The sequence below is a fragment of the Betta splendens genome, chromosome 7 (genome assembly GCF_900634795.4).
Source record: "Betta splendens chromosome 7, fBetSpl5.4, whole genome shotgun sequence".
Taxonomy (NCBI): Eukaryota; Metazoa; Chordata; class Actinopteri; order Anabantiformes; family Osphronemidae; genus Betta; species Betta splendens.
The window spans coordinates 17,889,562-17,914,687 of record NC_040887.2 but is presented as its reverse complement, the minus strand read 5'-3'; the positions used below and the strand labels follow the sequence as shown (position 1 = coordinate 17,914,687).

The window sequence follows — 25,126 nt, the reverse complement described above, 5'->3', positions numbered from 1 at the left end:
AGAGGATTTAATAAATTTAAAGTTGATGGATCTAGACAGTGCTTTCTGTCATTTGGAAGAAGTCGCTGCTGAATGTTTTTTCTAATGATGATAATTTTATTAGTAAAGTAGTTCATAAAGTCATTGCTGCTGAGATTTAAGGGGATAGTAGACTCAATACAGCTATGACTCTTTGTCAGCCTGGCTACAGTGCTGAAAAGAAACCTGGGGTTGTTTTTCATTTTCCTCAATTAGGGAGGAATAATATGTTTGTAACCTCCTCTGATTTACTGTCTTCTTCTTCAGAGGAGCCACTGTGTCTAACATTGTACGTAGAGAAGCTGCAGCATCATCTACAAGACATTCAAACTGTTCATAAGGATTAAGGTGACTGTTCTCTGTGTATCTACAAGACATTGAGGCAAAAGATGATGGACTCATCTGCTTGAATCTGGCAACAGCGTTGTCAGATAAACATCTGCTATAGTAACATTTCTTTCCAGCTGTTATAGGGTCAGTTGTGCTAAATTCAAAAGTTAATAAGAAATGGTCAGATAACAGAGGGTTTTGGGGAAGAACTATTAAATTATCAATTTCAACCCCATATGTCAGGACAAGATCTAGGGTGTGGTTAAAACGATGAGTGGGTTCATTTACCTGCTGTGTAAAACCAATAGTGTCTATTAAGGAGTTAAAAGCAGTGCTGAGACAGTTGCTGTCAACATCTACATGAATGTTAAAGTCTCCCACTACAATTACTTTATCTGTGAACTAAGTCAGATAAGAATTCAGAGAATTCAGTTAAGAACTCCGAATATGGAGCAGGAGGACGGTAAACAATACAAAACACAACTGGCTTCTGAGTTTTAGAGTCTGGGTGAGAAAGGCTCAGAGTGAGGCTCTCAAATGAGTTATAACTATGTTTAGGTTTAGGAGTAATTAATAAATCTGATTTATAAATTGCTGCTACTCCTCCACCTCTACCTGCACTTCTTGGAACATGATATTTGATGTGACTCATTGGAGTCGACTGTTTTAAAGTAACATATTCATCCTGCTGCAGCCAGGTTTCAGTGAGACAGAACAGATCTATGTGATGGTCATTTATCAAGTCATTTATTAAAAAGGATTTAGATGAGAGAGATCTGATATTTAATAAACCACACTTTATTAGCTTACTGTTACTTTGTTCCGTAAGAGGAGCTGTTTTGATGTTTATTAAATTCTGGTAAGTCACTCCTCTTTGATTTGTTTGTGACTTGTATAGTTTAGGTGGTCGAGAAGCAGACACAGTCTTTATGCGATAACTAATACTAAGAGTGGGTCGCGGCTGTAGAGAACATGCAGAGAGGCGTATAAGACTGCGACTCTGCGTCCTGGGCTCCACTCTAAGTTGTCACGGAGTGGGAAGGCTAAGCAACATGGCCATGTTACTAGAAAGCAGAGAGGCTCCGTTCAACGTGGGATAGACGCCGTCTCTTCTAATCAGCCCAGGTTTTCCCCAAAAAGTGCTCCAATTAGCCACAAAGCCCACACCGTTTGCAGGACACCACCTAGACAACCAGCGGTGGAGCGATGACAGCCGGCTATACATGTCATCGCTGGTCACATTGGGGAGGGGTCCAGAGAAAACTACGGAGTCCGACATTGTTTTGGCGAACGAACACACTGACTCAATGTTAGTTTTAGTGACTTCCGATTGGCGTAACCGGGCGTCATTAGCTCCTGCGTGTATTACGATCTTAGTGTACTTACACTTATCCTTACGCTATTGACCTGCAGACTAAGCTAAACCAGATCAGGGAAGAAAGACACTTGCAGAATTTGGGCTTCAACCGCAATTCCCATTGCATGCTCAGCAAGCTCTCATTGGAAATATTGCTGTGAAGAATGTGATTCTCCTTGGAAGAAAGATGAGGTGGCCCGAGTGGTTAAGGCGATGGACTGCTAATCCATTGTGCTGTGCATGCGTGTGTTCGACTCCCTTCCTCGTCCGCCTAGTAAATTATTTATTCTAGTTGGTTTTCAGACACATTTGCTGACAATTAAAGAAAAAAAAGAAAAGTATAATATCAAAGAAACCATTAGTGAGAAGAAACAAAGACAAATGGAGAATGTGGGCATCAATCCCACTGCCTCTCGCATGCTAAGCAAGCGCTCTACCACTTGAGCTAATTCCCCTGAGTTTCATGCATCATTGCGGAACACTTTACAGGTCAATAGTAGGGTTGTTGTACAAATCGCTGCATGGTGTCGACATCCATCTTGGTCGACGCTGCCAATTTCGCTTTCAATTTTTTTAGTTGGGTATACAACACATATACAATATTGATCGTAGACGCAAAAGCTGTCTCATCGTGTTATGTACCACTGATTTAAGCATGTCACAATGCAGAGCATTAAATCAGACTATTGTTACATAGCTAAACTAGGTAGGCGTAAAAACATTGCCGGTGTGAGCTTCTTTGGAGAGAAAGGAAAGAAGCATTTACTGGTACAGCGTTTTGTTCAATTTAAGGAGCAAATCAAGCCCACCAGAGATAAAAAAGACTACTTTCGTTCAACTCAGGTCTTGACTGCTCTAGGTCAAAGGTCACTTGATCTTTTTACCGTTGAACTTGCCATGTTAGAGTGCACTTGATCTTTAACCCCGAGTGTCAGAGTGCACTTGATCTTGAACCCCGAATGTTAAAGTGCACCTGTTCTTTGACCCCATGTGTCAAAGTACATCTGTTCTTTCACCCCGTGTGTCAAAAGGTACCTGTTCTTTGACCCCGAGAGTCATAGGTCCGTCTATCTTCCATCCTTCGCGTTAAAGGGGCGTTGTGATCCTCAGAACGCAACTGTTGTGTGACACGTCCTCTATCAGTCACCTCCTCGAGCGTGCGGCTTTATAAAGACGTTGCTATGGGGGGTTTTGTATTGATCAGAGACTGTCGTGTGTGGGAGAAAAACAGGAAAATGGCCGATTCTCCGGTGGTAGAGGATTTTGACAGCATCATCAGCAGCGTGAACGTTGGGGTTGCGGTGGAGAATCAGTTTCAGCGCGGAGCTCCTAAGAAAACAAAGTTGTGGTTGTGCAGAGTGCAGCGTCTCTCAAGGGCGAGCTTAAGCTAGCGTCGGGCTCTTTCAGCTATGTGTTTTGCTACCCCACGGGGGAGTTGCGTCTTTACCAGCTCAAAGTCAGAGATGTTTTCTCCCCCGACACTGTAACGATGCCCGTCACTGCAAATGACTGGAGTGTTTTGCGCGACGTAGTAGCGGGGTATCTGAGTAAGCTTTTTCAAAGAATGGACGAGGATGAATCTGACGAGGAAGATGAGCCCATTAAGAAGAGGATGCGAGCGGTGCCGGATACCGAGGAGCAGAGTCTGAGCGACGCTATGCAAGTGTTTGACATGGAGGACCCCGACCCGAAAATACTAAAGTTTGTCTGGGAAACCAGCGGCTCCGCCAGCGACCATTGGTACTACAGAGTGAGCATACACGCTCCCGGAGGCGCCGACTGTCGGCTGCTCGTAGCCCGCTTCAACACCGAATGTGGTGTTTTCCAGCAAATTATGAATGTATCCTGCAGAGAGTGGCTGAAAATATTTGATGAATGGGGAACCTCGATTGCGCAGTTGTTTCGAATGAGCCAGGATTATAAGGAGTTGATTGTAGTTTGAAAAGCCCTCTTCCCCTAGACACACCCACCCCGCCCCCTCTCATCTCCGGGGATGAATAGAGACCCTCTGCTCCAGTCCTCAGCAAGCAATCAACCAAGCAAGAAACCGGGCAAGCATGGCTTCTCTGCATTAACTCACACCTTGTCCTTCTCCGACCCAGTTGATGGATAGCGCCTGCTATGACAGGGATGACGACGATGACACTGCTTCCACATCAACGCGGATCAGCGACTGGCCCTCAATGGAACTGGGCTCAGCTTAGTCGTGGCGGCGAGTAGACTGCTTGAGAAATATAACATCCGTGTGTCGGCGGAGAGAGTGCTACAGGTCGGGAAAGCCGTTCTGCACAGCTTGAAAGATACAGAGAATGTCGTGGAGGTTCTGGGTGATATACAAGATGAACTGACCGAGAGGGCTATGTCAAAACATGAGCGACATGACCTGCAGGAGGCGGTGGATCTCTGGGAGGGGAGCATTTGTGATGATAGCCTGTAATTCATTCTAGTTTAATTTATTCATCGTGTGTGTGTGTGTGTGTACTCATTCTAATTTCATTTATTCATACTGCATCTACATTTTGCCTGTATCACTTTGCGCAGTCACGTGTATTGTAATCACATTGTATGCATTTATCCATTTTTGTTTAAGCGATGTAACATTTATTCTTTAAAAAAAATAAATAAAAGCTTGTGAAGTTGTAAAAAACACTACTCATTACTGAAGCGACCGAATAACCTCATAATAACGTAAAAAGCGTGCTGGGTGTTCAGAGCTGAGGTTTTTGGCGAGGAGAGACGATGCCTCCTAAACTTGAAAACCTGATGAAGAAAATTTATTACAACCCTTCTCATCCGGGCAGTTATGGCGGTGTGGCTCCTTTACACAGAGCCGTAGAACAGGATTCTGGCAACAAAATTAGTATGGATCGCATAAAAGAGTTTTTAGCAAAACAAGACGCGTACACGCTGCATAAGCCTGTAAGGATCCATTTCCCTAGATATAGGGTGTTTGTGTCCAGACCTCTGAACCAATTTCAAGCCGATCTCTGCGACATGAAGGCCCTAGCGTCGCACAACGAAGGTTCTAAATTTCTGCTGACTGTTATTGACGTATTTTCTAAAAAAGCGTAAGTTAGGCCTATTAAGAATAAGGGTGCAAAAGAGGTGGCGACCGCTTTTGAGTTCGTTCTTGCTCAGAGTGGAATCCCTAAACGTGTTCAGACAGATCAGAGTTTTACAACAAGCTATTTAAGGCTCTGATGAAAAAACATGAAATCACGCATTTCAGCACATCCAGCGAAGTCAAAGCGTTGGTCGCGGAGCGCTACAATAAAACCTTAAAATATAAACTGTACCGTTACTTTACGGGTAAAAACACCCTTAGATATGTGGAGGTTTTGCAGCAGATTGTCAAAAGCTACAATAACGTGTATCACTCCAGTATTAAAATGAAGCCCGTTCAGGTGACGTCTGAAAATGCTTTAGAGGTATTTCAGAATCCGCGGCACCTGCCCGGAGAGCATTGGCTCACGCTGATTCTTGAAGAGAGCGGAGATGCCGCGTTGTTTGACAGTTACGGGCTAGCGCTGGACTGCCCCTACTACCCTCAAACTATTTTACAATTTCCGGAGAAGGACTCTAAAGCCGTTTATTATCACAATAGACAGCTGCAGCACCCGTTATCCGTCGTCTGTGGGGAGCACTGTGCGTACTTTCTGTTCCACAGGGCCAGAGGCTTATCCGATCGAAATGTATTGAGTTTGTATGGGAATAACGTGTCCGAGAATGACTCTATGGTAGCTGATTTTGTGAAAGCCTACCAAAAGTGTGTAAAATCCTGCGCGGCCTCACCCGACTGCATGCGGGCCTGCTCTTAAAAAATGTTTTCGAAATGTTATAACCTTAGTCTATAGTTGTTTTTCTCCTGTCATGTGTTTTTTTTCATATAATAAAAGAAAATAATACTCTGAGATGAAAAAATGCGGTTCAATAAAACTTGAGTCAGACAGAGTCGCCCTCGTCTTCTTTTTCCTCTGTCGGCCCCCCAGTGGAATGTCGGGCGGTGAGCCGCTCTTTACGCTAGAGGGCAGGACACCCCTGCGCTTATACTCGTGCAGGAGCTCCCTGGCGTGTTTGTTAGGAAAGCTGGATAGCGGTATGTTTATTCTGGACAGAGTTTGCAGAAAAGAGTCCCACCCCGCCGGTTTGTCAGAAACTTTGTGCGTGGAGCTTAAATGTCTAATCAGATCCATAATGTGCGAGCCTTTCACGGGTTTGTCGTTGAAGACAAACTCTCCCGAGTCGTTCCAGCTCACTGGGCCCCCGGAAGCTGCCATCTTTTCCAAAATGTAGCCCGCCTTCTTTTAAGAACGAGGGTTAACGCCCGCCACAACATCACGCACAATTTTATCAGGGGGTTTCTAGCGAGAGGATCCCGCTTCAACGTCAGCCGGCTCCGCCTCCTTTGGCAGAGGCAGCACAATCCTGCGAGAGGCCCTCTTTTGCTTTTCCAAATTAAGGTAGCGATGTAACAGGAGAGTGTAACCCTAACCCTAACCCATTCCCCCCAGCTCTAAAACCTGATAGAAAGGTCACAGCTGAATTGTTCTTATATCTCCTTAAAGCGTGAATACAGAGCTTTGTGCAGATGTAAGGCCCATCTGTCTGTGACCTTGTCCTGCTGAGAGACAGGCGTTCTAATAGTACATATTTCTGGAAGCGCGAGCCTGTCCTGCAGCTGCACAGAAAATGACACCTTCCCCCCAGCTCTAAAACCAGATAGGAAGGTCACAGCTGAATAGTTCTTATATTTCCATAAAGCTTGGATTGAGAGCTTTGTGCAGATATAAGGCCCATCTGTCTGTGACCTTGTCCTGCTGGGAGACAGGCGTTCTAATACTACATATTTCTGGAAGCGCGAGCCTGTCCTGCAGCTGCCCAGAAAATGACACATTCCCCCCAGCTCTAAAACCAGATAGGAAGGTCACAGCTGAATGGTTCTTATATCTCCATAAAGCTTAGATTCAGAGCTTTGTGCAGATATAAGGCCCATCTGTGTGTTCCCTTGTCCTGCTGAGAGACTGCCGTTCTAATACCACCATTCATAGGTTGAGAAGCTGACAGTCAGTCAGAGTGGTAAGCGCTGGTGGTGCGCCTATCAGCTTCTCAATATTTGACCTCAGCCATGAAGTGATTTTTTTTTATGTTCTATTGCTTTTAAAAGAGGGGCTAGGCAGACAGGAGCATCTGTAAGCTCCTTCAGAGTGTGAGGATCTGACAGGCGCTGGTGTCCGAGGCTGTGCAAAGTCTGCCAGTTTGCACACAAACGGACAGGCACAGTGACCTGCTTGGCTTGGTATCTTCATAAGATTGAACTTTAGGGCTTTGTACAGGCTAAGCAGTATAATGTGGATGCAAAGCCAAGACTGAAAGCTTTCATTTGATATGCCATTTGTTGGTATTAGGCAACATTCAAATGTTGACAAGCTGAAAGTCAGTCAGAGTGGTCAGCGCTGGTGGTGTAGCTATCAGCTTCTCAATTTTTAAGAGTGACAAAGTGATTGAGAGTGAAATATGATATTATTCACAATTTTTTGTTATTTTCATTAATGAACAGACATTAAAACATAAATACAAGAAACCACACTGGGATAATCTAAAAAACTACAACACACCACACGAATATTAAAACAATAAATACACACAACACTTGAATAATCTAAAAAAACTACCACAAACCACACTGGAATAATCTAAATAAAAAGGAAAATATCACCACACTAGAAAAATTTAAACAACTTGGAAGTATACAAGCATCACTATACACAATAAAAACAGTAAATAAAAACAAGTTTAAAAGAAAGGCTTGTGACATTAAAAAGAATATGTGCCAAAAACAAAGAATGTCAGTTTTGTTTTTTGTTTTTTTTTTACACAGTCAATCGTCCAGCCATTCCAGGTCCAGTCCCTCTCCGCAGAATGACTTTCTGTTCACCCCATAGTCGAACCTAAACTCCTCTCCTACTTTAATATCTTTTGTAGCAACTAAGAGCAATGTATCTTTGTTCTCATTAGCGAACTGTATGTTACAGTGGAAAGGTTTGAGGTTAGGATTTTTTCGAGAATGATTAATTTTTCTTCCAACTGTTTCCATGTTTAGGATGGCATTTGCAGGGGTGTGTCTGTGCATCGATGCACAGACGCCTGCTGCCAGCAGTGAAGAAGAACAGGTAGCCCATGTGATCATTTGAACTTTTTAAAATCTGGTGGCCTTCCTCACTGGTGATGAGTTCACCATGATAATCACAAATGATTGAGCCTTTTAGGAAGTTCTTTGTTGCAACAACACCTGTGCAAAAGAAAATATCTTTCTTAATTTCTTGCATGTCATTATGTCGGTAATAGTTTGTATGCTGAGTAATTGCAGCCTGTTCCAAAATAAAACACTGTTACCACCTTGTCCGCGGTTGTCCTCAAATGTTTTTATGGCCACCCCTGACCATTTTTGCAGTTCTATACATCGTCTGATGTTGTCATCTGTTTCGACGTCTATTTTTTTGGGTGGTCTCCATTTTTGGACTATTGTTTCTGGGGATGGGTAATTTGCAGTCCATCCCTCAGATTCAATTAGTTTTTTTATTTTGGCCGCTGTGGGCTGCCGCCTGTAACATTTGGCTGTGAGTGAAAGACCAGTCAGTTTAATTGGTGTTATATTATTTTTTTTAGGTGTCCTAAATTCTTTAATGTCTACTTACACAGCAGATGGTCTTCTCTGTTTTGGAACTGGGCGATCCGCCACTTATCGTAAAACGTTCTGTCCACTGGAAACCCTGCATTTATCCTCGCCAGTTTTGACGGAGGCTTACCATTGAGGGTGACTGGAAAGACCTCCAAAAACTCAGCGAAGTCCTTCCTGACATCTTGAAGGGTGTCCTCATCAATGCTGGCTCCTCTTTTCTTTTTGGATGGTTTTTCGTTTGACTCATCTGAGGAGCTGTAACATAAACCCAACCCGAAGAGGAATCACTTTCATACATTAGCAATTTACAAACATTATCGTTGCTATCTGACCAGTCACTGACCTGTAAGCTGTTAAACTGGCCAGAACGTTAGCAGTGGCTACAGTTTCTTCAGCTGTTTTCATCCTATAATGGGCCTTGGCAACAGCGGTGGTGTGGGCCATATAATGAGCAAACTTGTCCTTTTGTTCTTCTGAGAACATTGAGGAAACCGTTGTTACTATGACCCTCCTGAGCTCCTGACTTGTTATGTTTGGGAGCTTGAAGCTATAAAATAAAAATGATAGATAATAGAGAGCGATAGAGATAGAGATAATAGGCAACATTCATAGGTTGACAAGCTGACAGGCGGTATATAAAAATACTCACTGTTCGTAAAAACGGGCCATATCATTTGTGGCACTGCAAAGGGTTTTTCCAGTTTTGCTTAAAAAGAACCTCCCCTTGTCGTCTACGTCTTGTTTAACAAAATGCGGGCGCACGTGTTCAAAGTAGGCCTCTAGCATCTACAGAAACAAGATGTGAATTCATGTAAACAAGGTGCTAGGAACAACATACACAGCCACTTTCCTCTTAGATGACTTACAGCTTCTTCCTCTGCTGTGACTGCTATTGAGGCAACTTGATAAGTGGCAGTCTCTTTCGATTCAGCCACTCTTCAATCTGAATTAAACAAATCAGTTGCTATGTTAAACACAGAATCAATAAGGTTAGTTTAACGTGTTAATATGTGGGCAAATAACTTACTTTGAAGCCCTCAACAGCTCCAGGCCTCTGAAAATGGCCAAAAATAAGAATGGCCTCACAGTAGTATCTGAACAGAACCTTTTCCTCAATCTTCCTATTAATAATAGGAAGGAATATTAATATTAGGGATATTAGGAATATTAATAATATTATTAATAATAATAATAATCTTCCTGGAGGTTTGCATAGACGCCAAGCATCTAAGGTTTGCTTTCATGCAAAATCCTCACACACTGGGAGAGTGACCTTTGCCCGTCCATCAAACGTTTGTATCTGCAATGGAAATACTAACTAAACCATCAGTTGAAAATTGTAACTTTCCCAACAGCCAGTGTAGCGGGATGAAATGTAATGTGTCATTGTTAAGAATTTAGTAGTAAATTACTGACCGTGTTCTGTTCACCACTTTTGTATGGGCCTTGGACACTGGCTTCCTGAGGTCATTCAGGAAGCTCATATACAGGTCACAGCGGGAATGTTGCTCGGTGTCAAAGTAATGTCTGCTTTTCAGGAATGTCACAAACCTAATCATGCTCTTTATGTAATTTAAAATTGTTGCAGGTTTGAGTGTGGCCTTCTTAAGACTCATAATAAAGTCCTGTGTTTCAGTGCTTTTGGTCAAAAAACCATAGTCTATATCTTCACCTTTAGGCTGCATGAATCGCAGCATCCTGGAGACATTGTCTACCTGCAGTAAAATATCAAATTATCATTAGATGGCACACACTTCCTGTCTCAAACACTGAAAAGATATCAGAATGAGTCTGCAGGCTGGAAAAAGCAAAATAATCTGAAGTCACCTCCTGTTGACAGTTCAGATATTCAAATTTCTCAATAAGCTGTTGCTTAAAAGCTTGCAGGGTGGCATTTTCTGTGGGAAATTTTTCATAGAGTCCCATCTCCTGCATTGTGCACCGAACACCTTTATAATCAGGGAATGCAGAGCTGTAAAAACAAACAGAATAGAGGCAGGTTTATGGCAAGGCAAAGCAATCATCCATCCATCCATCCACGGGGAGAACGTGTAAACTCCACACAGGGCCGCCTCTGGGAATCGAATCCAGAACCTTCTTGCTGTGAGACAACGATGCTACCCACGGCACCACCACAGCAAAGCAATCAATGTAACGCTTTTGTGACAATTTCAATTTACTTTTGCCATGTCAGGTCAGATGAGTCATCCTCTTCCTCTCTTTCTGAGCCTGAGCCTGTTGTTGCAGGGACATCATTAGGCATAGTGGCTGACTCTGCTGGCCCCTCAGAGGTCCCTCTGGCATTAACACTACAGGTGACAACAGGAATTCAAGCATTAAAAAGTTTAAGGTTTGCTTCTGTGTGCTATGTCTTCTAAAACAAAAGAAAAGAATAGTCTCACTACCTGCTGCTGAGACCACTGGTGGTTGGAACTTCATCATCATCATCATCATTCTCCATGTCGTCCGACAAAGGTGCATTATCAACATAAAAGTCGTTCTCCCGCAGAAGACGGACCAAGGTCCACCGGCAGGCCTTATGGGGGAAATACTCACATAGTTTTTTGTAGTCCCAGTTGCGGCCATTCCGGGTCCAGACTTTTGTGGACTCTTTTGCTTTTTTAATCTCCTCCAGTCGCTCCTCTGGAGATGCCATTTTCATACAGACCCTTGCAAGATGAGTTGGTAAACTGTCTTGGGGTTTATGGCATAAACGGCAGTGGACAATTCTTCTGTCCTTGTCGCTGTGTAGGGAGGTAGGCAAACAAATTTAGCATATTTACCACAGCCACATACCACAGATGTTTGGCCTGCTGACTGCCAGACAGATAAATTCAAGCTAAGCAGTATAATGTGGGTGTAACAAATTTAGCATATTTACCACAGCCTGAAATGATCAAATCTATTTAAGGACTAATTTCACGTGAAATGACAAACTGCTTAAAGAAAAGATACACATCAGATATAATTTGTCATACACAGTACTTACTTCTTTTGTTCAGGCTGCATTTCAGACAGTTTGATTGATGTGTACTACTCTCAAAGGCACAAGACAGTGTGTGTCTGCCATCCAATGCCAGAGTTTTATACTCAATTCAGGAAGTGGAAACAGCCCACAGCCAATCACAGCTGTGCAATAGCACAGGGTGACAGGCTGACAGTCAGTCAGTGAGCGCTGGTGGTGCAGCAGGTGGCAGACTAACTGACTGTATGCTCAGCAGCTGACTGGAAGGTTAATATCACCTCTATCCCTCACTGAGCTTTATTGATCTTTATTTTGCTTGTGCTATAATCAGAGTGTTATAATATAAGTGAGTCCTATCTACTAAGATAAAAAAATGATTCCTAAAGAGAAAATACTAGGTGTCACCTGTGGGACTTGAACTACAAACCTTATGCTTCAAAGGTAGCACATTACCAGCTACGCCATGAGAGCACTGCTTCAGCAACCCTAATATGGCATTCTAATCCTGCCTCTTAGGTTTTCAGACTCACTGAGGGCTAACTTCATTGAATATACTGCCTTTTTCAACTTAGCCATAAAGTGATACAACCACTTTCTATTGCTTCTGAGAGCCTGGCTGGACAGGTAAAGAGCATCTGTAAGCTTGCTGGCCAAAGCAGGCAACTATAATACCAGACAGACTTTTATATATGAGACCCTGATACCTGACAGAGATGTTTGGTCTGCTGACTGCCAAACAGATGGATTCAAGCTAAGCAGTATAATGTGGATGTAAAGCCTAGACTGGAACCTTTCGTTTGATATGCCATTTGTTGGTATTAGGCAATATTCATATTTTGACAAGCAGAAAGTCAGTCAGAGTGGTCAGCGCTGGTGGTGCAGCATTCAGCTTCTCAATTTTTCAACTTAGCCATAAAGTAATACAACCACTTTCTATTGCTTCTGAGAGCCTGGCTGGGCAGGTAAAGGGCATCTGTAAGCTAGCTGGCCAAAGCAGGCAACTATAATAACAGACAGACTTTTATATATGAGACCCTGATACCTGACAGAGATGTTTGGCCTGCTGACTGCCAGACAGATGGATTCAAGCTAAGCAGTATAATGTGGATGTAAAGCCTAGACTGAAAGCTTTCATTTGATATGCCATTTGTTGGTATTAGGCAACATTCATATGTTGACAAGCTGAAAATCAGTCAGAGTGGTCAGCGCTGGTGGTGTAGCTTTCAGCTTCTCAATTTTTCAACTTAGCCATAAAGTGATACAACCACTTTCTATTGCTTCTGAGAGTCTGGCTGGGCAGGTAAAGAGCATCTGTAAGCTTGCTGGCCAAAGCAGGCAACTATAATAACAGACAGACTTTTATAAATGAGACCCTGATACCTGACAGAGATGTTTGGCCTGCTGACTGCCAAACAGATGGATTCAAGCTAAGCAGTATAATATGGATGTAAAGCCTAGACTGAAAACTTTCATTTGATATGCCATTTGTTGGTATTAAGCAACATTCATATGTTGACAAGCTGAAAGTCAGTCAGAGTGGTCAGCGCTGGTGGTGTAGCTTTCAGCTTCTCAATTTTTCAACTTAGCCATAAAGTGATACAACCACTTTCTATTGCTTCTGAGAGCCTGGCTGGGCAGGTAAAGAGCATCTGTAAGCTGGTTCAGAGTCAGAATTGTATTTTCAGCACTGTTAGTAACACCTCCGCAAGCTGCTGTCAGGTATTAGGTTGACTGTGACCTTTTCCCTAGTGGCTGCTTGCTGCCTCATATGCATGTCAATAGCAGTGACACAGGCATAAGGCAGACTAAGTGACTGACTTTCTGGTCAGCAGCTGACTGGAAGGGATTAATGCATCACTCACTGAGCTTTATTGATCTGTATTTGGCTTGTGCTACAATCAGAGAGTTATAATATAAGTGAATAAAAGTAAAGACCTAAAGTGGTTTTGCACCCATTTAGCTTGTCTCACCAGGAATAAGATATAAATTGAATTAGTGTCATTTCAGGTTCCACCCAACTGGAGCCTGTAACTACAGCTCAGAGATTGGCAAACTAAATGACGGCTCTCTCCTGTTAGGAACAACACACACAGACAAGCTTGGTATCATTGGAAAGCAATAATTAATCTAAGCTTTAATTTGATATATGGTATGTCTTATTACGTTAAAAATTTACGGAGTTGTGCTTCCAAAAGCTCTGCTCATTTCTGACTGCCACAGCTCCGAGATTTACAAACTAAATCACGGCTCTCTCCTGCTGGGAACAACACACACAGACAAGCTTGGTATCATTGGAAAGCACTTTATCTAAACTTTAATTTTATATAGGGCATGTCTTATTATCTTTAAAATTGACGGATTCATGCGTCGTGTGGAGGGATGACAAAGAAAAACACTCTCCGTCAGGGAATCGAACCTTGGTCTGCCGCATGACAAGCGCAAATACTGACCACTATACTAACAAGGACCAAATTTGCCATCTTGTGGTCTGCGCAAGACCAAGTCACAAGAGACACATAATTTATGTGTGGAATTTTAGCTGCAACAAAGCAAGTTTGTGGTTCAAGTATTTCCCAAAGTGACCAAAACCCTTGGAGGCTCCGCTTTAGCTCCATTGATTCACATGTACCCATGGAAGGCATATCGGCACTTGCAACAAGTTTTTTTGGATCGCTCCTTCCTCAAGAACTGTCGCTCATGGCCTTTGGAGCTTTTTATAGTGTAGTGGTTATCACGTTTGCCCAACTCGCAAAAGGTACCTGGTTCGAAACCAGGCAGAAACTTTGAATTAATGTTTTGTCCGATTGTAAATAATCAATGTGTGTGACAGTCCATGAGCGTTCACAAGATGGCCAGTCGGTACTGCATTTCCTGTGAAAGAGTCCCAGGATATGGCAAAGTGCACTGGCAAGTCTATGTTCACTAAAGGACTGTCCTGTCAACATTTCAAAAAGACAGGCTATCATTGGTTGCTTTTCACTTTTAAACGCACCTAAACACAAAATGCTGACCTGGCAGGACTCCAAGGCTCATAGAGACACTGCAGAGGAGGGTTGTCACTGGCTTTACTTTTTGCTAGCATGCTCATGCACGCTAAATTGGACTTGAGAAGAAATTATACTTAAGGGGGCAAAAGGGTCTTGAGAAGAGAGCAGTCAGCTGTTGCAGCCATCTTGGGTGGCTGCCATCTTGGTGTGTCTGGCCAGAGCAGTGTGTGTTGGAATGCAGGTCATAGACCTGTTAGGGTTTTAGGCTGCACTAGATCATTTTTTGTCCAGGAACCACCACATCTTGCTGACAAGGCAAGAGCAATTCAATGTCATGTTGTTCAAAAAGTGAGTCGAAGATTCTGCTTAAAGAGGAAGTCAATGTGCAACATGGCATGGGTTTCTATCATGTAGTTGTTATCACGTTTGCTTCATACGCAAAAGGTCCCTTGTTTGATGCCATGCCAAAAAAGGTAAGTTTTTCTTTTCAACTTTCTCCATGCAGGGGCAATTTTTATGCCACTGTAGCCATGTTCAAAATATCTATATACTAGAAATACATGACACATGATCTGTCGATTCTTCTAAAAAGCAACAAATGAAACGTGAGGACATGGTTGCGCTTTGCATCTCAGTGTTTGGACATCTGTTGCTGAAACCTGGGATGGACCGAAGGCTGCAGATCTTCAGTCTAACACTCTTCCTGCCTGAGCTACTCCAGCAAAAAAGAGGTACTTTGTGGTGGTCATAAGCAGCAATCCTCAGCTGTTATTTATAAAAGAAAGTAAATTCATGCGTCGTGTGGAGGGATGACAAAGAAAAACACTCCCCGTCAGGGAATCGAACCCTGGTCTTCCGCGTGACAAGCGGAGAAAATGGCCACTATACTAACGAGGACCAAATTTGCTGTCTTGTGGTCTGCGGAACTGTGACAAACCGCCGGTTTGTTTCCCACTGAGCAGCCCCGGACTGTGCGCACACACAAACACACACACACACACCACCATTACATCTTGTTACGCCTAACCACATACACTTGTCACTTTTGTTGGTTTTGGTTGCTTGGGTCAGTACTTACGTGTCGGGAGTAGTCGGACTCCCGCGTCGTGCCGGCAAAACCGGACAGCTGGGCGACGCTCACTTTTGACGTCATTGCAGTGTCGCCTCGGCGCGAGGCGCGGGTCCGACGAAACCATTTTGTTTGTTGTTATTCTTTGGTCCTAGTCATTATTTGGGGGGTATTCTTGTGTTATGAATCTGAGAATTATTGTGGGAATATGGGTGATTGATTTATACTTGTTTAAAGGTGAATATTGGGATTATAAATGTTTAGTTTCCAGAACGTTCTGGAGAATGGTTCCACCCAGTTGAAGGGGGCGGGGCCAGGCCTTTAAGAAGAGTGGCCAAACTCCCTTGTGGGGGAGAGTGGACTGGACGGAGAGCGAGTTGGTTGGTGAGAGAGTGTTGACGAAGAGAAGAGAAGAGACATTCCTTTTATTTGAGCAGTTTTTTTTTCAGGTTGACTTCCACATCCATAGTTGTCCTTATCATTCTGTTTTTCTTTTTTGTCTGTTGCACCCGCGGGGTTTTTGGAGCAACTGTAAATACTGCACCTGATTCTTTTCTGCACTATACTTTTGGACTGAATAAACTCACTATCTGCGAGCAAGCCATCTTTTTTTTGGTTGTTTTTTGCACGGCGTTCCACGTCTCGAGTGAGCAGCAGAGCTCACTCACCACAGTTGGTGTCAGAAGTGGGATGGCTACTCGCAAGACAGCACCGAAAGGCAGAAAACCTGGACGTAGGCTGTGGTCGCAGGGTAAGGTGACAGCTGTGATGCAGGATGATGAGGACTGGAAGTCGGACGGGAATGCAGAGTCGGTGATTCCCGGTGCCAAACCTGAGGAGGGAATGGTCTCTTTGATGCAACACTTCTTGAACGCACAGCAGCGCAGAGAAGAGCGGTTTCTGCTGGAGCTCCGGGGCCTACGGGAGTCCATTGTGGAAGCAGCTAGGCTGGACTCAGATAGAGAGAGTCCACGTTTAGAGCTGCCAACGCCAGCTGCTTCGAGGGTAGCTAGTCAGCGCAGAGCGGGCTACCACAGAGACTCCCCAGGTGTGCCAGTGCTGAGAGGGCCGCCCCAGCGGATGGAGCCAACGATGCCATCTCTCCAACCTGGCGATGACATCGAGAACTACCTTCGACGGTTTGAGCGCCTAGCCGGAACCTGGAGGTGGCCTGAGGAGGAGTGGAGTTGTCGGCTAGTTCCACTGCTAACAGGACGAGCATTGGAGGCTTACCTGGCGATGGACGAGGAGCAGGCAAAGGTGTACGACGAGCTGAAGAAGGCTTTACTTGAGAAGTACGACATTTCACCTGAGACGTACCGACAGAGGTTCCGGTCAGCCACAGTTCCAGCAGGGGAATCGCCGACGGAGACCTACCACCGCCTGAAGAACCTGTACGAGCGTTGGGTTCGACCGAGGGAACACTCCAAGGAGAAGATTGGTGAGGCCATAATCCTGGAGCAGCTCCTAAGGGTTCTTCCGGTTGAGACACGCACCTGGGTTTGCGAGCATGAGCCAACGGCAGGAGTGGCTGCAGCGAAACTGGCTCAACAGTACCTGAACGCTCATCGCGGGACTCTTTGCACTCAACCACCATCAGGTACTGGGCGCACCCACCCGGGGGTGGAACGGAGAGGTGCGATGCCAGCAGACTCTACACCAGGCTGGAATCCGCCAGGAGGAAGGCCCAAAGAACTGGTGTGCTTTTACTGTCAGCAGACAGGGCATAAAGCATCTGTGTGTCCAGTGCGCAAAGCTAAACTGTCGGGGTACTGCTATGTCCCAAGAGAAGGGGATGTTGAGCTGCGCAGGGGCCGTGAGAGTCTCTCAGCATGTCATGTGACTGTGAATGGATGCTGCCTACAGGCTTTATTGGACACGGGGAGTGCATTATCAATGGTCAAATCAGGTTTTGGGTCAAATGTAGACTATGTGAATATAGTTGGGGTGCAGTGTGTTCACGGGGATGTGAAGCGGTATCCGCAGGCCGAAGTACTATTAGAAGTACAAGGGCAGATATACCTGCTAATGGTGGCTGTAGTGGCTAGTCTACCGACAGACATGATTTTGGGCCGTGATTTGCCAGTGTTGTGTGACTTATTACAAAGCACCGAGAGGAGCACGGGAAAGGTTGACTCTGTGTTACCAGGTCATCTGTCATGTCCGGCCTTTACGCGGGCACAAGCCAGGGCAGGACTCCAACCTCTACCAGACATGGATGAAAGTCTGTTGCAGGGTGGAGACAGAGGCCCAATAAAATCACGCAGACTGAAACGTCTGGAGAAGTACCTGGGCACACCAACCTCGGAGGTTGCTGCAGAGCACCCGGAGGGTATTGGTTGGCAAGAACCAGAAAATATAGCGGAGCTACAGAAAGGGGATGTGACGTTAAAAGCTATGTTTGAAAAAGCGATGTCTGATCAACCCTCTAACCTGTGTGAAGAAAAATGTGTGGTTAAGAATGACATTTTGTATGTACAAGCTGGGGATAAATCTCGCCTTGTTGTCCCGGCTAGCTGCCGCCCACTCGTCTTACACCTAGCACACTCTGTCCCGTGGGCTGGTCACCTGGGCAAACAGAAAACATTTGCACGTGTTAGCTCTCGGTTTCATTGGCCAACATTGTATGCTGATGTTCGCACCTACTGCAACTCTTGCCCAACCTGTCAGAAGACCAGTGCTGTGCCGCGGCAGCACAGGGCCCCATTGCACCCTCTCCCTGTGCTCTCTGAGCCCTTTAGGCGGATCGCCATGGACATTGTGGGACCGCTGGAGAAAAGCAGTGCGGGACATCGATACATCCTTGTCATCAGTGATTACGCAACAAGATATCCGGAAGCTTTTCCACTGCGCAAAGCAACTTCACCAAACATCGTCCGTGCCCTGGTACAACTTTTCTCCCGAGTGGGAATACCTGAAGAGATCCTGACAGAGCAAGGCACCAACTTTACATCGCGGCTGATGGGGCAGTTGTACCGGCAACTGGGCATCACTGCCATCAAGACAACCCCATACCATCCACAGACAGACGGACTAGTAGAAAGGTTCAACCAGACACTGAAAAACATGCTACGGAAATTTGTGGTGGATACTGGAAAAGACTGGGACAAATGGCTGCCATTTGTCCTCTTCGCTTACCGAGAAGTCCCCCAAGCATCCACCGGGTTCTCACCATTCGAGCTTCTCTATGGTTGGCAGGTACGGGGACCGCTGGATCTACTGAGGGAAAGCTGGGAAGAGGGTACGACAGCCAAACCAGAGGAGCGAGGCATCGTGCAATACATACTGGAGATGAGGGAGCGACTCGAGCAGTACAGAGACCAGGCAAGGGAGAACCTGCAGGCAACACAACGATCCCAGAAGCGGTGGTATGATCAGCATGCACGACTACGGCAATACCAACCAGGCCAGAGAGTGCTACTTTTGCTACCTACCTCAACGAGCAAACTTCTGGCAAAATGGCAAGGCCCATATACCGTGGTACGCAAGATGGGGCCAGTAACATACGAGGTCCATCACCCAGACAAGGGAAAGGCAAAGCAGACCTATCATGTCAATCTTTTGAAGGAGTGGAAGGAGTCACCGGAGAAGAAACCTGCGTCAGCCATGCTGGTACGGAAGGTGACAGGTGAAGAGGAAGAGGACGGTGTGGAAGGTGCGGAAAGGAAGATGTCTGTGTTGGATTTGAATCACCTAGACGACATCAAGCGCCAGGAGTTGCAGGGTCTATTAGACCAGTTTCCAGCGTTGCTTCGTCAGAGGCCGGGGCGCACAGCGCTGATCCACCATGCCATCCACCTCACAGATAACACGCCGGCCAGGCAGAGGCCGTACCGGGTACCGGAACGTTTGGTGGATCCATTGAAGGAAGAAATTAAGATGATGAAGGAGCTGGGAGCGATTGAGCCATCTACAAGCGAGTGGTGCAGCCCAGTGGTGATTGTCCCGAAGAAGGACGGGTCTATCCGTGTCTGCATCGACTTTCGGAAGCTCAACGCCCAATCCCAGTTTGACGCCTACCCAATGCCACGGGTAGATGACCTCTTGGAAAGAGTGGGAATGGCAAAATTTATAACTACCTTGGACCTCTGCAAGGGCTACTGGCAGGTTCCCTTGGATACAGCATCGAGGCCTTACACAGCTTTCAGGACTCCGCGGGCCTTTACCAATTCACGGTCCTACCGTTTGGGCTGCACGGGGCCCCAGCCACGTTCCAGAGGCTGATGGACAGGGTCCTACAAGGATGTGAGGAGTGGGCCGCTGCCTATCTGGACGACGTTGTCGTCCACAGTAGCTCATGGGAGGAGCATCTGTCCCACCTGCAACAAGTGCTGCAGAAGATTGCTGAGGCTGGCCTGACCCTAAACATGGGGAAATGCGAATGGTCAAAACAGGAGGCACAATACCTGGGGTACCATCTGGGCAATGGACAGCTACGACCCCAGGTCAATAAGGTGGAATCCATCTGCCAGAGCTCAAGGCCGAAGACCAAGAAGGAGGTGAGGTCATTTCTGGGCCTGGTGGGATGGTACCGGAGGTTCATCCCGGACTTCGCCTCCATAGCAGCACCCCTAACGGATCAGCTGGGTAAGGGGGTACCAAACCCCATTCGGTGGACTGAGAACTGCGAGGCAGCATTTAGGGCCCTGAAGGAGAAGATGTGCTCCAGGCCAGTGTTGCAGAGCCCGGACTTCTCCCAAGGTTTCCTGGTCCAAGTAGACGCATCAGCGGTGGGTCTAGGAGCCGTGTTGGTCCAGGGGCCCAAAGGAGAAGAAAAACCGATAGCTTACCTTAGTCGCAAGCTATTACAGAGAGAGACCCGCTATTCAGCGGTAGAGAAGGAGTGCCTGGCCATCAAGTGGGCCTTGGAAAGCTTGAGGTACTACCTCTTGGGAAGGACATTCGACCTTGAAACGGACCACAGAGCGTTGACTTGGCTGCATTCCACAAAGGACCAGAATGCCAGGGTCATGAGATGGTACCTGTCGTTGCAGCCGTTCAACTTTAAAATTCGGCACAGACCTGGACGCCTGAATGTGGTAGCAGACTACCTGTCAAGGAACCCGACAGGCACTCTGCCAGGAGAGGGGGAAGGTGGTGTGACAAACCGCCGGTTTGTTTCCCACTGAGCAGCCCCGGACTGTGCGCACACACAAACACACACACACGCACCAGCTGATTGGCCGCAGAGAGCGGGTGCACACGCAATCGTGCGGCCATTTGGACATTTCACCACCATTACATCTTGTTACGCCTAACCACATACACTTGTCACTTTTGTTGGTTTTGGTTTACTTGGGTCAGTACTTACGTGTCGGGAGTAGTCGGACTCCCGCGTCGTGCCGGCAAAACCGGACAGCTGGGCGACGCTCACTTTTGACGTCATTGCAGTGTCGCCTCGGCGCGAGGCGCGGGTCCGACGAAACCACTTTTGTTTGTTGTTATTCTTTGGTCCTAGTCATTATTTGGGGGGTATTCTTGTGTTATGAATCTGAGAATTATTGTGGGAATATGGGTGATTGATTTATACTTGTTTAAAGGTGAATATTGGGATTATAAATGTTTAGTTTCCAGAACGTTCTGGAAAATGGTTCCACCCAGTTGAAGGGGGCGGGGCCAGGCCTTTAAGAAGAGTGGCCAAACTCCCTTGTGGGGGAGAGTGGACTGGACAGAGAGCGAGTTGGTTGGTGAGAGAGTGTTGACGAAGAGAAGAGAAGAGACATTCCTTTTATTTGAGCAGTTTTTTTTCAGGTTGACTTCCACATCCATAGTTGTCCTTATCATTCTGTTTTTCTTTTTTGTCTGTTGCACCCGCGGGGTTTTTGGAGCAACTGTAAATACTGCACCTGATTCTTTTCTGCACTATACTTTTGGACTGAATAAACTCACTATCTGCGAGCAAGCCATCTTTTTTTTTGGTTGTTTTTTGCACGGCGTTCCACGTCTCGAGTGAGCAGCAGAGCTCACTCACCACAGGAACACCAAGTCACAAGAGACACATAATTTATGTGTGGAATTTTAGCTGCAACAAAGCAAGTTTGTGGTTCAAGTATTTTCCAAAGTGACCAAAACCCTTGGAGGCTCCGCTTTAGCTCCATTGATTCAAATGTACCCATGGAAGGCATAGTCGGCACTTGCAACAAGTTTTTATGGATCGCTCCTTCCTCAAGAACTGTCGCTCTTGGCCTTTTGAGGTTTCTGTAGTGTAGTGCTTATCACGTTTGCCTAACTCTCAAAAGGTCCCTGGTTCGAAACCAGGCAGAAACTTTAAAGTAATGTTTTGTCCGATTGTAGATAATCAATGTGTGTGACAGTCCATGAGCGTTCACAAGATGGCCAGTCGGTACTGCATTTCCTGTGAAAGAGTCCCAGGATATGGCAAAGTGCACTGGCAAGTCTATGTTCACTAAAGGACTGTCCTGTCAACATTTCAAAAAGACAGGCTATCATTGGTCGCTTTCCCCTTTAAACGCACCTAAACACAAAATGCTGACCTGGCAGGACTCCAAGGCTCATAGAGACACTGCAGAGGAGGGTTGTCAATGGCTTTACTTTTTGCTAGCATGCTCATGCACGCTAAATTGGACTTGAGAAGAAATCATACTTATGGGGGCAAAAAGGTCTTGAGAAGAGAGCAGTCAGGTGTTGCAGCCATCTTGGGGGGCTGCCATTGTTGCTGTGTCTGGCCAGAGCAGTGTGTGTTGGAATGCAGGTCATAGACCTGTTAGGGTTTTAGGCTGCACTAGATAATTTTTGTCCAGGAACCACCACGTCTTGCTGACAAGGCAAGAGCAATTCAAAGTCATGTTGTTCAAAATGTGAGTCGAAGATTCTGCTTAAAGAGGAAGTCAATGTGCAACATGGCATGGGTTTCTATCATGTAGTTGTTATCACGTTTGCTTCACACGCAAAAGGTCCCTTGTTTGATGCCATGCCAAAAAAGGTAAGTTTTTCTTTTCAACTTTCTCCATGCAGGGGCAATTTTTATGCCACTGTAGCCATATTCAAAACATCTATATACTAGAAATACATGACACATGATCTGTCGATTCTTCTAAAAAGCAGCAAATGAAACGTGAGGACATGGTTGTGCTTTGCATCTCAGAGTTTGGACATCTGTTGCTGAAACCTGGGATGGACCGAAGGCTGCAGATCTTCAGTCTAACACTCTTCCTGCCTGAGCTGCTCCAGCAAAAAAGAGGTACTTTGTGGTGGTCAGAAGCAGCAATCCTCAGCTGTTATTTATAAAATAAATTAAATTCATGCGTCGTGTGGAGGGATGACAAAGAAAAACACCCCCCATCAGGGAATCGAACCCTCGTCTTCCGTGTGACAAGCGGAGATACTGGCCACTATACTAACGAGGACCAAATTTCTCGTCTTGTGGTCTGTGGATTACCAAGTCACAAGAGATACATAATTTATGTGTAGGAATTTTAGCTGCAACAAAGCAAGTTTGTGGTTCAAGTATTTTCCAAAGTGACCAAAACCCTTGGAGGCTCCGCTTTAGCTCCATTGATTCACATGTACCCATGGAAGGCATAGTCGGCACTTGCAACAAGTTTTTTTGGAACGCCCCTTCCTTAAGAACTTTCGCTCTTGGCCTTATGAGGTTTCTGTAGTTTAGTGGTTATCACGTTAGCCTAACTCTCAAAAGGTCCCTGGTTTGAAACCAGGCAGAAACTTTGAAGTAATGTTTTGTCCGATTGTAGATAATCAATGTGTGTGACAGTCCATGAGCGTTCACAAGATGGCCAGTCGGTACTGCATTTCCTGTGAAATAGTCCCAGGATATGGCAAAGTGCACTGGAAAGTCTATGTTCACTAAAGGACTGTCCTGTCAACATTTCAAAAAGACAGGCTATCATTGGTTGCTTTTCACTTTTAAACGCACCTAAACAATTCAATTCAATTCAGTTCAATTTTATTTATATAGCGCCAAATCACAACAAAGTTATTTCAAGGCACTTTACAAAGTAAGGTTTAAAACCTCACACAACTAAACCCAACAAATCCCACATACAGCAAGCATTTAATTTGACAGCAACAGTGGAGAGGAAAAACTCCCTCTCTAACGAGGAAGAAACCTCCAGCAGAACCAGACTGGATGTGGGCGGCCATCTGCCTCGACCGGTTGGGGTGAGAGGATAGAGAGATAGAAAAGCACAGCAACAGCAACAAGCAACAACAAGCAACAACAGAGCACAGGCAGGATGGTAGGACCAGGGACTGGATGCAGGCAGGATGGTTGGATCCGCAGCTGCCCATCACAGACACCAAACTTTGAGTCCAGTGATACCTGTGGGTGAGGACAGAGAGGGAGAAAGAGTGGGGGTGGGGGGGAGAAGCACAACTACTGGACAGAAAGAGACAAGGTTAGTTAAACATGGGACAATGATGGGAGGTTATGGGACAGAGGAGGTAGAAGGAAACAGAGGAGCTCAGTGTATAAATTAAGTCCCCCAGCAGTCTATGTCTATTGCAGCTTAACTAAGAGATGGTTCCTGTGACTAACAATAATTGCCAGTGACCTGAACCATCTCTAACTATAAGCTTTATCAAAAAGGAAGGTTTTAAGCCTAATCTTAAAGGTGGAGAGTGTGTCAGCTTCTCGAACCTGAAGAGGGAGCTGGTTCCAGAGGAGAGGAGCTTGGTAGCTAAAAGCTCTGCCCCCTGTTCTACATTTAAACACTCTAGGAACCGCAAGTAGCCCAGCGCTCTGAGAACGAAGTGTTCTGCTGGGAGCATAAGGAACTATAAGGTCTTTAAGATAAGAAGGAGCTTTATCATTGAGTACTTTGTATGTGAGTAGGAGAATTTTAAATTCTATCCTACATTTTACAGGCAGCCAGTGCAGAGAAGCTAATGTAGGAGAAATGTGATCTCTCTTTCTAAGTCCTGTCAGAACTCTGGCTGCAGCATTTTGAATGAGCTGTAGGCTTTTTAAGGAGCTGTTAGGACATCCTATGAGTAAGGAGTTACAGTAGTCCAGCCTAGAGGTAACAAATGCATGGATCAGTTTCTCTGCATCGCTCTGAGAGAGGATGCTTCTGATTTTAACTATATTTCTAAGGTGGGAGTAGGCGGTTCTGGAGATTTGTTTAATGTATGATGTAAAAGAGAGATCCTGGTCAAACATGACACCAAGGTTCCTCACAGTAGAATCTGAAGCTAATGTTATGCCATCCAGGGTGGCTATCTGACTCAATAGTGTCTCTCTCAGATTTTTAGGCCCAACAATAAGAATCTCGGTTTTATCTGAGTTTAGTTGAAGGAAGTTTTGGGACATTCAGGATTTGATGTCTTTTAAACAACCCTGAATTTTGACTAGTTGATCTGTTTCATTTGGTTCCAAGGACATATATAGCTGAGTATCATCTGCGTAAAAATGAAAATTAATAGAAAGCTTTCTAATAATCTCGCCTAGAGGAGACATGTATAGGCTAAACAGAATTGGACCCAGCACAGAACCCTGTGGAACTCCATAGCTAATCCTTGTGCGTGTGGAGAATTTATCATTAACATGAACAAACTGGAATCTGTTCAACAAATAGGATTTAAACCATCCCAATGCTGTTCCATTTATCCCGATTCTATGTTCTAGTGTCTGTAATAGAATGTTATGATCAATTGTATCAAATGCAGCACTAAGATCTAACAGGACAAGGTCAGAAACTAGACCATTGTCCGAAGCTAATAGAAGATCATTAGTGACTCTAAC

General features: G+C 45.3%; 2 protein-coding genes across 3 annotated transcripts in view; one reads left to right on the top strand and one right to left on the bottom strand.

The window, feature by feature from the left end:
- The window catches only part of LOC129604322 (uncharacterized), a 196,367-nt gene that overhangs the window by 57,697 nt on the left and 113,544 nt on the right, over window positions 1-25,126 (top strand). The window lies entirely within an intron of this gene.
- On the bottom strand, window positions 6,702-12,617 carry LOC114858799 (uncharacterized). 2 transcript variants are annotated; one of them, XM_055510200.1, is made up of 9 exons: window positions 10,565-12,617; window positions 10,212-10,356; window positions 9,412-10,099; window positions 9,251-9,327; window positions 9,034-9,170; window positions 8,728-8,931; window positions 8,401-8,639; window positions 8,102-8,320; window positions 6,702-7,994 (listed from the first exon to the last, which is right to left on the bottom strand). In XM_055510200.1, the coding sequence occupies exons 5-9, from the start codon at window positions 9,168-9,170 to the stop codon at window positions 7,774-7,776; spliced, it is 1,020 nt and encodes a 339-aa protein (XP_055366175.1). In that variant the 5' UTR covers window positions 9,251-9,327; window positions 9,412-10,099; window positions 10,212-10,356; window positions 10,565-12,617; the 3' UTR covers window positions 6,702-7,773. The 2 variants fall into 2 exon arrangements, with proteins under 2 accessions (XP_055366175.1, XP_055366176.1); XM_055510201.1 differs by lacking the exon at window positions 10,565-12,617 and having other exon boundaries at window positions 10,212-10,538.

Excerpts from the sequence above, each read along its gene's own strand:
- LOC114858799 (XM_055510200.1), bottom strand. The coding sequence starts at position 9,170 with ATGCTAGAGGCCTACTTTGAACACGTGCGCCCGCATTTTGTTAAACAA. Across the intron at positions 8,932-9,033 it reads ATGGCCCGTTTTTACGAACA|CTTCAAGCTCCCAAACATAA; the intron begins GTGAGTATTTTT and ends TTTATTTTATAG. Across the intron at positions 8,640-8,727 it reads GCCAGTTTAACAGCTTACAG|CTCCTCAGATGAGTCAAACG; the intron begins GTCAGTGACTGG and ends TTTATGTTACAG.